At 34.7% G+C, this 13,094-nt stretch overlaps 1 protein-coding gene across 1 annotated transcript in view; it reads left to right on the plus strand.

Annotated features, from left to right (window-relative positions):
* The window catches only part of Dach2 (dachshund family transcription factor 2), a 542,498-nt gene that overhangs the window by 513,366 nt on the left and 16,038 nt on the right, over window positions 1–13,094 (plus strand). Inside the window, exons 9-11 of the mRNA XM_042672182.1 lie at window positions 8,358–8,506; window positions 8,632–8,779; window positions 12,518–12,664. Of these exons, the coding sequence (XP_042528116.1) occupies window positions 8,358–8,506; window positions 8,632–8,779; window positions 12,518–12,664 (444 nt within the window). The remainder of the gene's footprint in view (window positions 1–8,357; window positions 8,507–8,631; window positions 8,780–12,517; window positions 12,665–13,094) is intronic.

A 13,094-nucleotide genomic window follows, 5' to 3' on the forward strand; every position in this document is an offset into this window, starting at 1 on the left:
CTTTTGGAAGTTACATTGTAGTGGGATATAATATGCAATAAAATTAGATAAAGAGAGCAGGGGTTATACCGTCACTGTATTTGATGTTGGTATAATTTGTGGAGAGGAAGGGCAAAAACAAATCGTTTTAATAGGGATACAGGTGGACCCATTACAACAATGAGATATACAAGGCGTTGTGTCGAAAAACGAACTTTACTACTTTAGCCGGGGGGTGCGGGGAGAGGGGTCGGAGTGGGGGGAGATGGGATGGGATGGGAAGGGGAAACAAAGGAGGAGGCAACAAGGCTTGGTAAGAAATGTACTCATTACCTTGCCCATTAATTGTAACCTCTCTATGGTATTTTCACAATAAAAAAATAAAGAAATTTTATTTTTTAATTAAAATCATTTATAAAAGAAAAAAATATGTTAGGAGGTGAGAAAAGAAATGTAGATTGCATGTGAATTGTATGGACATAATTAATTTCACCAACAAAATGACAGTTGAGCGAAGAACGAAGGCTAGGACCCTGAGCTGAGAACAAAAGTATCCTAAACATTCGTTAGTTATAAGTCTTTACATGGGCCTCATATTCTGGTTGAGCTTATTAAACTGTAGAAGTTCAGTGCAGAAAAGAAGGTGTAGTTAACTTGTCATTGAGCTCTCCCTCTATAGATCTAGAGCACTAGTTTTCAATCTATATTGATATTTGGCCAGATGCTATTTTGTTGTAGATGGGAAAGGCTAGCCTGTCTTTTAACACATTCCTCAGTATTCTTGGACTTTACCATGAGATGTCAGTAGCATGATCTTACTCTTTCCTCCACCATCAGTTTCTGTTTTGTTTTGTTTTTAATAGAATTTTTATTGTAAAAATAGTGTACGGAGGGGTTACAGTTACATGAGTAAAGTAATGAGTACATTTCCTATCGAGCATTGTTACCTCCTCCTTTGTTTCCCCCCCCCCTTTCCTCCCATCTCCACAACTACACTCTCCCCTCCCGCCCTCCCCACTTAAATTGTAAACAAGACACTATGTTGAAAAACGAACTTTACAATTTACAATACAAGTTTTTAAACGAATAAAAATGGAAAGTTTTCCAAAGTGGTACATTGGAATACAAGAAGGTACTTAACCACGGAAACATCAACTACCATTTTATTTATGAAGCACCATGTTGGGGAAGACCCATTTTTAAGTAATGACTGATTGAGCTGGGCTTTGGCTTCACTGTCATTTAGACCAATTTTATTTTCCCATCTGAAGACATGTACATCAACAGTTCTTAAGGAGGGGCAATTTTGCTGCCCTGAGAACATTTGGCAAGAGGAGATCATTCGAATTGTCAAAACTTCCCATTTTTGTTCATTAAAAACCTGCATTGCATTTCCTTTGGGTCATTGTTTTATGAACATTACAAATAGTAGCTCCTTAATCTTTTTTTAAAATTATTTTTATGTATTTTTTATCGTGAAAATACCTTACAGAGCGCTTACAATTACATGAGCAAGGTAATGAGTATGTATCTTATCAAGCATTGTTGTCTCCTCCTTTGTTTCCCCTTACCATCCTTGCCCTCCCATCTTCCCCCCTCCCCCTCCCTCGCCAAAGTTGTAAAGTTCCTTTAGCATATGTCTGAGACAAGCAGAAACAGTCAGACAAGTTGATGTTAGGTGAACTGAACCCCAAGATGAAGACTCAAATTGTTTTTCTTTCTTGCTATTGTTTCTAACATATTTATAAGATGATTTCTTTGTTGCTTTGTATGTCCCTCCCCAAGGTATAACCCCTGTTTTCATTGTATATGACGTTGGTATAATTTGTGGAGGGGAAGGGAAAAAAACAAATTGTTTAAGGGATACAGGTGGACCCATTGCAAAAATGAAATGTACCAGATGTTATGTGGAGTAGCTCCTTAATCTTGATAGCAACCCTAAGAGGTAGATAAGGAAATGGAGACATAGAAAGGTTAAGTAATTTTCCCAGGAACTTGCAAATTACAAAATTTGGATCCAAAGCAATATGCGTTCATTGGCTTTCCAGAATCCTTGGCTCTTCATCAGTGGTTTTGTTGTTTTTCTTAACTTATAACCCAAATGAGTATTTAGAATTCGTTTAAAAAATAATTGGCATAAAGTCTACACATTTAAAAATACAGCGTGCAGTTTTGATACAAGTGTATAATATATAATGAGCCATACAGGGTATTTACAGTTAGCATTTTAAAGGCTCTGAGATGTGCTTTTAAAGATTTAGCAAATAAAACATCTCTCTAAAACTTGGATTTCAGATAAATGTACCAATCATTTTTATAAGGATAAACCATCGAATATGTTTGCACGTATCTATTTTTAAAATGATTTGCTCTATTAGAAATTCAAACTGAGCACATAATAATGTATCTGACAATCATGTCATTACTGAAATCTGTTTAGCATTGTTTAGGTATGTTTCTTAAAACACAAATTTGAGTGGGGAAGACTTTCATGTTGGCAATCTAATAATCTGTAAAAATTTTAAGAACACTGAGGATACCCTTCTGTGATGAGAGTGGATAGTGTAATGTGAATACGTTCTCCAGAGCATAGTCGTCTTTCTTTGAATGTCTAGGAGCAGTTAGCGATTTATGCCTGTAACAACTCATGCTTCATTGCTCACTTCTGTAATGTAGTTACCTTTTCCAAAATAATATAATGAGAAATGCTGGGCATTTTACTAAGTATGCCTTTTATTAGATATAATACTTGATAGTGATTTAATTTTTCATTTATAATTTACAAAATAGACTTTATGCTGTTTCTAATCTAGGATTCAAAGAAAAAAGAACTGGAATAGGTTTTCACAGTATTCTATCTCAATTTATTTCCTATTTCTTTGCTATTAGCTATTTCCATTTGCTTGTGATATTCTTATCTCCCTAAAGAATGTAACAGGAGATCAAATTTTTTCTTTTCCACATTTGACAATGGCAATGCTTGAGGAGTCATTGTTCAACTGAGACTATGCACACTTCCTTATATTCATGCAGGTCACCTCACTACACAGCAGTTGGTCATTTTGTTGCTGTTATTGTTCCTCAGTTTGGAAGAGGGAAGCAGGTGTCTTGCTTGTGCTGAATGTAATACTAATGACATCGACAAAGGAGAGTCCCTTGGGCCAGCTGTATTTAGGGGAAAGCTCTCAAATCAAATAATGGAATATAATTTACTTGTTAAAGAATAAAACTGATGACCCGGTAGGTAGCTGCATCCCCCCCCCACCCACTACTCAGTGAGTCAGCTGTGTTCTGTTTCTATTCTTGTATTACAATTCTCAAAGCTGAGAGGAAAGAAGAAACACTTAACTCCACAAGAAAGTGGGAAAATAAACAGTGGAGTCATATAAAATGTCTCTAGCAGCCTTCACTTTAATTTTCAAGGGCACTTTTCCATTCAGAGTATTTACCATATATTTATCCTTTTTTCCCCTACAAATTATGTTCTTGTCAACTTTTAAATCTATTCATCTGGGCCCTAAGCAAGAAATTAAAATAAAGAGCCTGTTCTCTAAGTGGATTCCCAAGTGCTATTAGAAAGTACAGCAGGCTTAACAAACAGGCTCAATAAAAGCCATCTTCACTTTGCTTCAATAAATGGAAAGGTTGCTTGTGTTCTTGAATAGATGGCAGTGTCCCTGCCTTTGGTTTATATCATTTCGATATAGGTGCTGATAAGGGTATTAATATACACATTTTGAATGCTAGACTTTTAAAATAAAAAAAAACCAAAACTCTCTTGTGGTTACAAAGGAATGTTTTTATTTCACTGACAGTCTATGTTTCAGCTCTTTGTCCTATTTTCAGTTTCATTGCCAATTAGGATTTCTCAACTTTGCATAATAAACTTCTACACAACAGTGACTTAATTGAACTCTGAGCAAAACTTAGATGCCATTTGGATATTGGAAGACCCATTAGAAAATTGAAATCAATTTCTAGTAGATTTATCATTCGTTTTTGTAGCGGATTTCAATCAAAGGGGAAGGAACATGATGAATATCCTCAGGTTCCATGCATGTACACTGAAACATAATATCCTTCTGCTAGCTTATGGCTATTACAGACCTTAACATGCAATGTGACCTTGGTCTGAAAAGCATGTTTGGTTAGCACAGAAACTTAATCATAAGAAGTCATAAGTAGAATCTTTCTTCTTTACTGCCCTTTTTCTAGGAGTAGGAAATTTATTGCTTTTGAGACAGGTAGGATATGAACAATGGGCCAAATAGAGTCCAGGGTTATCTCATCTGTGTGAAAACTGCTGCTGAAAATCGATGTGACCTCTGCTGCACTGTCATCCTGGTTCCCACCCTCTGTGTCCTATTTGTCTTTTGGTAGAAGCTTAGATCTGTGTGCTGTCTCTATGTGTCTCTCTTGGGCCAGATTATCAAAATGAATCATTGCCTGCATACCTCTTATATTTCTATTTATGTTCCTGGTGTTGACTAGGTCTGATGAAATATGATTCTTTTTGCATTTGTTCTTCACTGCAGCAAGCGACACCTAATTCAGCTGTGTCTATCTCTTTAAAGAAGACTAATACTATTTTGAAACTTCAATCTACTGTACAGCAACATTACAATCCATAGACCATGCAACCCATCTTCATAGTCAATAGTAATTTTCCTTTCAGCCAATATAACATCATTTCATTCATCATCAAATCGAAGACTTCTAGCAATTTTAACGTAGTTATAATTTTGTTTTATGCATACTGAATATATTTCTTTCCTTTATGGAAAAGGACTTCTAAGATTCTAACTACTGTTGTTGTGTATGTGTGTATAATAATAAATCCATTAATTTTAAGATCTCTGTGTCTGATACAAAATATACATTCAAAGAAAATATTATGCTATCCCTGAAACAGCATGAAGTCAATGTTCTGACTGTGTAACAGTTTATTTTGTAAAAGTAGATCTTGAATACTATATAAACTCTTTTTTTTTTTTTGGATCCGGTCGTGGGGCCTGAACTCTGGGCCTGGGCACTGTCCCTCAGCTCTTCAGCTCAAGGCTAGTGCTCTACCACTTGAGCCACAGCGCCACTTCCAGCTTTTTTTCTTTTTGCTTATGTGGTGCTGAGGAATCGAACCCAGGGCCTTGAGCATGCAAGGCAAGCGCTCTACCACTGAGCCACCTTCCCAGCCCCCTATATAAACTCTTACAATATGATGTATAATCAGTAATACAAAGATCTAGAGGCTCTGGTTATTATAAATGCTGATAAATCATCATAAAGTCATTTGATTCATTCTTAATGCACTCATATGGAGAAGACAAAATCATACCCTAATGTAGATATCAAATAATAACAACTAAAGCATAACATTGTTTGGCTAGTTGTTGAGAACTATACTTTTAAAACAGTAGTGCTGCCAGGCAGTAGTGACTCACTCCTATAATCCTAGCTACTTGTCATACTGAGATCTGAGGATTAGGGTTCGATGCCAGTCCATTCAAGAAAGTCTGTGAGACTCTTATAGCCAACTAAGCACCAAAACCAAACCAAAACAAAACAGAAATGGAGCTGTGGATCAAGTGTGCTGGCCTTGAGTAACAAAGGTCAAAGACAGTGCCCAGCCCCCATGTTCAAGTCCCCCCCCCCTTCCACACACATAAAGTAAAGCTGCTAGCTAAGAAATGTGTTTTAGGATTTAGGTTTAAAAAATTAGGAGAAAATATACCAAAGAAACCATGTAGGTGAATATAGTCACATAATTTATAACTATAATACATTACGTCTTCCAAATCCACCAGTCACATTGGAAGTAATTAGGGAAGAAGGAGGATGGAAGAAAGAGAAGTTATGGCTTCATTCCAGCTATGGAAAGTATAAATAGTAGGTAGCATTTCGGGTCAGTCCTAACATAAGGAATAAGAGACCCTATTTTTTAAAAAGGGAAGAAAAAGGAAGGAAGGAAAGAAGGAAGGAAGGAGGGAAAGAAGGAAGGAAAGAAGGAAGGGAGGGAGGGAGGGAGTGAGGGAGGGAGGGAGGGAGGAAGGAAGGAAGGAAGGAAGGAAGGAAGGAAGGAAGGAAGGAAGGAAGGAAGGAAGGAAGGAAGGAAGGAAGGAAGGAAGGAAAGAAACAAAAATGCTGAGATTGTGGCTCAAGTCATACATAGAGTACCTGCCTGCAAAATGCCAGGGCCCTGAGTTCAAACACGGTTATCTAAAACAATACAAAACATATTATCAAAAGAATTCACTGAATATAGAGCTAACTTTAAATTCCAACTTCATATAACTACAGAATTTGTAAATGAAACTTTCAGGAAGCTTATGTATCAGTGATCCAGAAAGTCTTTTTTTAAACTTTCTAAAAGACAATTCCTAAGAAAATTATCAAAGGTTCTTATAGTAAAGAATGGGGGTGAGGTTGGGAATGGATGGTAAGGGGAAACAAAGGAGGAGGCAACAATGTTTGATAAAAAATGTGCTCATTACCTTGCCCATGTACGGTATTTTTACAATAAAAAATGTAATGGTATCATTTATCCATTTTATTAAATTCTTTAAGACTGAAAATTACTCTAACATTGGGATTTACATAATATAAAACTGTTGATTCTCTAATCAGCATTTTTATCTTTATTGGTTTTGAAAACAATAGGAAATAGTAAAATGATGTATATTAAATGCATTTTATTCAGAGAAAATTCTATTCCATCAAGTAATCTAAATGAAGGTTCCCACAATGCATGTCTCAACTTCTCACATGAGAAATCCCACAGCAAAATATGGTGACTGTAAAATCAATAGGGTTCAAGACTGTACCACATATAAAGGCTGATTGCAACTGAAAAAATGTATTCTAACTATATTGTAAATCCATATTTGCATCCTTGCAGAAGCCAGACCAAAACCAAGATTTTAAAATTATTTTGTATTTTTTATTTTATCTTACATATTCTTAACTAGCTCTACAAAGGGTTTTCAATTCAATGACAGTTTGTAAGTACAATGCATGCTGATCTGACTTCCAATTAAATCAAGTAAGAATTGAATATTCCTATTAAACATTAGTGAACAATAATAATTATAAAATCCCTAACATATTTTCTGCCTTTTATGTTTCCTGGTCTTGTTATGGTATTTCTGCTTACAAAGCAGTTTTACATGTATTCTTTCATATATTGTTTAAAACCAAGCATTGCAGACTGGTTCTTGATGATGTCTAGTAGTACAAATCTGTTTCCTCCACTCAGTAGAGAAATAAAAGGTAGGGAATTATAAACAAAGTGTTTATAAAAAAAAAAAAACCAGGAAAACAGCATTCAAAAGGTTTGGGTGGGGTCAAGGGGAAAGAAGTGGGCCAATGAAGATAAGAAAGGGGAAAATGCAGACAAAAATCCAATGTATATCCTACAAATATAAGAAGAATGAGGGAAGGGGTAGGTAGGAAGGAATGGTTGAGAATGTTGAAAGAAGGGACTTTGATCAAGATGCATTGTATTCATAAAATGCTTTGTTAAATTCATAAATGCTTTGTAACTCTTTTGTACAACTACTTAAAGGTAATAAAAATTTCAAATATTGTGAGGCACTGAAATTTCTAACTAGAAATAAGCCTATTTTTTCGTACTTTGCATATATTTTGGGAAACATCCTAATTCCTACCAAATAGTATTTGAACAAAAGGTGGTGTGTTCATGGGATAAAATACTATTTAGCAATGAAAATAGAAGAAATTCCTGATGCATGACAGAGCATGTACAAATTCATGTGAAAGAAGCCAGGCACAAAATACTACATGTTTTATAATTCCACTTGTATACAATATCTAAAGGGCAAAGCATTACAGAATGAAGAATAATGCATACCAAGGTGAAAACCAGAGACCCAAAGTTTTAACAATAGGTATGTTGTAATGTTGTGATGGTCAGATAAAAATGCAAAATTACTACAGAGGATCAATTTCATGTAAGTGAAGTCTTGTGTATAAATTATTCCTCAATGCAGCTGTTAAAATAATTGAAGATAGATGGGTAGATAGGTAAATACAAAGAGGGAAAAAAATCCTTCTGGTTTTCCAAAAAAGGAATGTGATTATATTTATAAAAATACATGTCATTTGTATATATCTTAAATTTTATCAATTATATATACACAAAACTTCTTCCTACCCATTACCTTTGTTCTTTTATATTCTTGAGTTCTTGACTGAATCATATAAGAACAATAGAGGCAGATGAAAAATAGGTATACTATATTGTGAATGTGCATCATTTTGTTTCAGGAACAGAATTTATATAGATACCTTTTAAAGGTGACCTGGTGAAATGTTTGAGCTAATAATTTATAAAAACTTCTTTTGATATTAATTTTATCTTGCAGAAGAGGGACCAGTTCAAATTCCAATGATGAAGTCGCCCTTGGACAAGATCCAGCTGGCTCCTGGGCAGGCCTTGCCCCCTGGATTCCCTGGACCATTCATTTTTGCTGATAGTCTGTCCTCTGTGGAGACTCTGTTGACCAACATTCAGGTCAACAATATTTCTATAAACAAAATAAATGTAATACAAGACATTAGCACCTACATAAATTATTCCATATTTTCAAAGTTAAAACAGATAAGATGAACTGCATGCTGTTTGCTGTACTTTGACAGGGTCTGCTGAAAGTGGCCTTGGATAATGCTCGCATCCAGGAGAAGCAGATTCAGCAAGAAAAGAAGGAGCTGCGAATGGAGCTCTACAGAGAGAGAGAAATTAGAGAAAACCTAGAAAGACAGCTTGCAGTGGAGCTTCAAAGCAGAAGTAAGTTTAATGCATGTCATGTTGTTAGTATTGAAATAGTAATGGAAATATTCTCAGGTGCAGCTTAGAAATACTGAGAGGAAATGACTATCTACAAATCAAATCCTGTGTATAACCCACAAGGTTATAATTGAATGCTGTCTCTGTGCTAAAAGAATTAGATCTGTATTTTGGGTCCCTTGCAGATTTGAAAACATGGTTATTCATCATTCTCTCTCAATTTTACAAAATATACCTGGATCTGGAATAGTCTATGAGTATTAATATTTATACATGAATTACTCTTCTCCTAGGCCCTGTACTAGATTCTTGTATTATAGAGTGAAACTCAGTCACTGTAAATCCTTGAGGGAATTACATTGTGGAAGGTTGACAGAACCAGTTTGTTTGTTAGATAAATTTGTAAAAAGTAATTGTGCACATTGTAGGGATATATATATAGAGAGGCTTGGTTAGCTTGCTGGGAATGTAGATAGTAAAGATATATTTCCTGATGCTTTTTATCTTTTTTAATATATTTTTATTATCCTTAAGTAGTTGTACAAAGGAGTTACCATTCAACATGTCATTTTGAGTACAATGCATCTTGGTCAATGTTATCATCATTCTCACCCATCCCTCCCAACCCAACTGTTGCCTTCAATTTCCCTAGTTTCATGGGATATGCATTGAATATTATGATTGCATATTAAAAGATCAATAGACTAAATAAGGACATATGAACATAAGAGATGTACAGGTATTCTAGACAGAGTTATCAGTATAGGCACAAAGAGAAACGACTTCATATATTGGAGATTATATACAGTTATTAGAGAGTCCTTGAGTTTTATGAAGTAAATGATTCCAGGTGATACAGTGTAAGAAGAGAAGCAAGGAAATAATGCAAACTGTAATGATGAATACTGGATAGTGGATGTATAGATGGAGACAGAGCAGAGAATGGAGACATACTGGATTATGCACTAAAAATTAATTTGTACCATAGGGGGAAGAATATATAAAAGAAACTAAAGAAAACTCCCTGTTGTCACTGCATTTGATTTTGGTACCCTGCATTTTGTATATACATTTATCTAATTTGGGGAGGAGAAGTGAGTAACAAAATTCTGAAATAAGGACACAGGATGACCCATTGTAACAATGAGACTCATAAGACTCTATGTTGGAAATAAACTTCACAGCCTTGGGGGCAGGGTGGGGGGAAGAGTGGTGAAGGTGGGGGAGGGAAGGGATAATAGGAGAAAAAAGGTATGGGTAACAATGCTCAACAAAAAAATATTCTCATTACCTTACTCATGTAACTGTAAACCCTCTGTACAGCATCTTTACAATAAAAAAGTTCTGTACTAAAATACTAATTTGTAAACTATATGTTTCCACAATGGAAAGAACATTGTGTACATATTTATCATATGTATTATATATTAGTAATATATAAAACATTACATACTCAAACTCCATAATAACATATACAATATATATGTATATAGAAAGAATACTTGACCTTTTAATTTAATTGAACAAAACATGGTACACATTAAAAAAATTCTACTTTGCTAATTTTTTGTTGTTTGCCAGAGTATTGCTTGAATGAAACACATATATCATATAGAATAATATCCTTGGCAGAACAAACATTGAAAAGCATACAAATACAGAGCTCCAGGAAACCTTATTGGTTGTGTGCTGGTTTAAACAACTTTGTGGTCCTCTTGCTTGGAGATAACCACATATGAAACCTTTAGTCCTCAGCCTTTACCAACTTCTAGCTATGTGATCTTAGGTAAATTTAAGGACTAGGTAAATCTTAAAGATTGAATTTCCTTCTATGACATGGAAATGATATTACTTCTCTTGTAGCATTATCATATCATTTACATGTCACATATTTCAAGTGAAATGTTCCATATATTGGGGTCTAAATAAACTACCTTTATTATCATTTTAAAATATAGCTGGTTTTGATAATGTTTACAATGTACAAGATTGTAATTTTCAGCAGATGCAATGTGTAGAGCATTTTGCATCATTGATTCTACTAGATAGAAAAATTGCTTATAATGAAAAATGTTGCATTTTTCGTTAATGTCAATAAATTCAGATATCTCGTTTAAACAATGGAAATATGTTTTACCAAGTTGTAATGTATACATGGGTGCACACATCACAATGAAACACCTTTATATGCCTAAAATATCCAAATAAAATAGGAAAAGAGTAATAACATTGAGATTATTCTAATAAATCTAGATATCTGCTTAAATTGATGTTATTTGAATGATATTAATATGATTATAGGAACCATATTTTCTTTCTACATTCAATTTTGTTACTATGTGAGACAGGAATTTTTGTTTGAAGTTTATGGCAATGTATTTATAACTTACTGTTTTCAAGTTGCTCAAGTTTAGTTAAAGAAAAAGACGATGTTGGGCTGGGAAGGTGGCTCAGTGGTAGAGCACTTGCCTTGCATGCATGAGGCCCTGGGTTCGATTCCTCAGCACCACATAAGCAAAAAGAAAAAAGCTGGAATTGGCACTGTAGCTCAAGTGGTAGAGCACTAGCCTTGAGCTGAAGAGCTGAGGGAGAGCTCCCAGACCCAGAGTTCAGGTCCCACGACTGGACCCAAAAAAGAAAAAAAACCAAAAAACAAAAAACAGTGACTGTGAGATGAATAGAACTGAAATTTAAATTAGCCTACAAATCAGTTAAGTTAAAATATGTTAAATATATATGAATGCTTTTAACATTTCAAAATCTAGGACTTAAAGTAGTAACTCAACAGTGGAGCTCTTGCCCAGCAAACTTAGAATTCAGTTCAAAACCAGTACTACCAAATTTCTTTCATATGTTACATAATTTATTTTATTGCCAAAACTTCAGAATCTTATTTTTTAATTAAAACTTATTCAGAAAATACCATATCCACTTAGAACTGCTATAAACTAGTATATTTATGGAGTTCAATAACCTTATTTGCGGAAATGTCATAGATTTAAGGTTTAGAGTTTAGAAATAATCTTGCATGAGCACAATTTAAAGTTTATAATGGAAACATAAAACCTTTAGAATTGAGGCATAGAAGCTGTTCTTTGGCTTTGCTGTTGTTTTTTGACTTTTCTCGATTGTCAAAGACATTGCTGTAGTGACATTCTAATAACGTCATATAATCATTGCTGAAAAATATTCTGTACATGTGTGTGTGGAGTGTGTGTATACAAGGGAGAGAAAGAAGAAACTGATAGGTGCATTAATCTTTGCCTTTAAAACTGCTGGTATTTGAGAGAAATAGACACCATCCACTTTTGTTTTAATAACCATGTTATGTAACCTAATATATTTTCAAGGTTTTTATTTTAAAACATGAAGAGCAATTACTTAATGAATAAGAATAATTTAAGAGAAATATAAAATATTTAATACTGTCATTAAATGCATGCAATGTATCAAAGTAGAAAATACTTCTGCAAGCCATCACCATACAAGTGCATGCATACTACAGAACATATACATTTTGCACTTAAACTGAGGTTTTTGGTTATGCAATTGATGCAGTGAACAAAATTCCCATGGATGAACCAAATGAGAATTGGGACCAAAAATATCTGTTTTTATGTCAACAGGTACATTTCTATCTCTCTCTTTCTACACCTGTATCAGTGGTTTATAATTCATCAAAACCTGCAGCACTGTTATATTGATGAGGAATTTGTAAATTACTTCTCCACATTTCAGCTACCATGCAAAAGCGCCTGAAGAAGGAGAAAAAAGCCAAGAGAAAACTGCAGGAAGCCTTGGAATTTGAATCAAAGCGTCGGGAGCAAGTGGAGCAGGCACTTAAGCAAACTACTAATAATGACAGTGGCCTGAGGATGTTGAAAGGTAGTGACTTTTCATTTTCTATGTAAACAAAGAGAAATCTGATTTAAAGGTGAATAATAAAGGAAAAAGGAAGGGAGGGAGGAAGGAAAAGAAGGAAGGAAAGAAGGGAGAGAGGGAGAAGGAAGGAAAGAGAAAGGAAGGAAGGAAGGAAGGAAGGAAGGAAGGAAGGAAGGAAGGAAGGAAGGAAAGAAGGAAGGAAGGAAGGAAGGAAGGAAGGAAGGAAGGAAGGAAGGAAGGAAGGAAGGAAGGAAGGAAGGAAATATGGAAAATGAAAATAAAAGAGAAAGGGGGTGAGATGAACACTTTGTCCAGAAATAATTAAAAGTCAATTTAAAGTTAAGCAAACCCAAATAATCTCAATTACGGTTGGTACAAAAAACCTAGAAGTAATAGAAAAATTTTCAGACTTAGTATAAGTAGTTAGACTAAT

Source organism: Dipodomys spectabilis, unplaced genomic scaffold (genome assembly GCF_019054845.1).
Source record: "Dipodomys spectabilis isolate Male_0828 unplaced genomic scaffold, ASM1905484v1 ptg000673l, whole genome shotgun sequence".
Classification (NCBI taxonomy): domain Eukaryota; kingdom Metazoa; phylum Chordata; class Mammalia; order Rodentia; family Heteromyidae; genus Dipodomys; species Dipodomys spectabilis.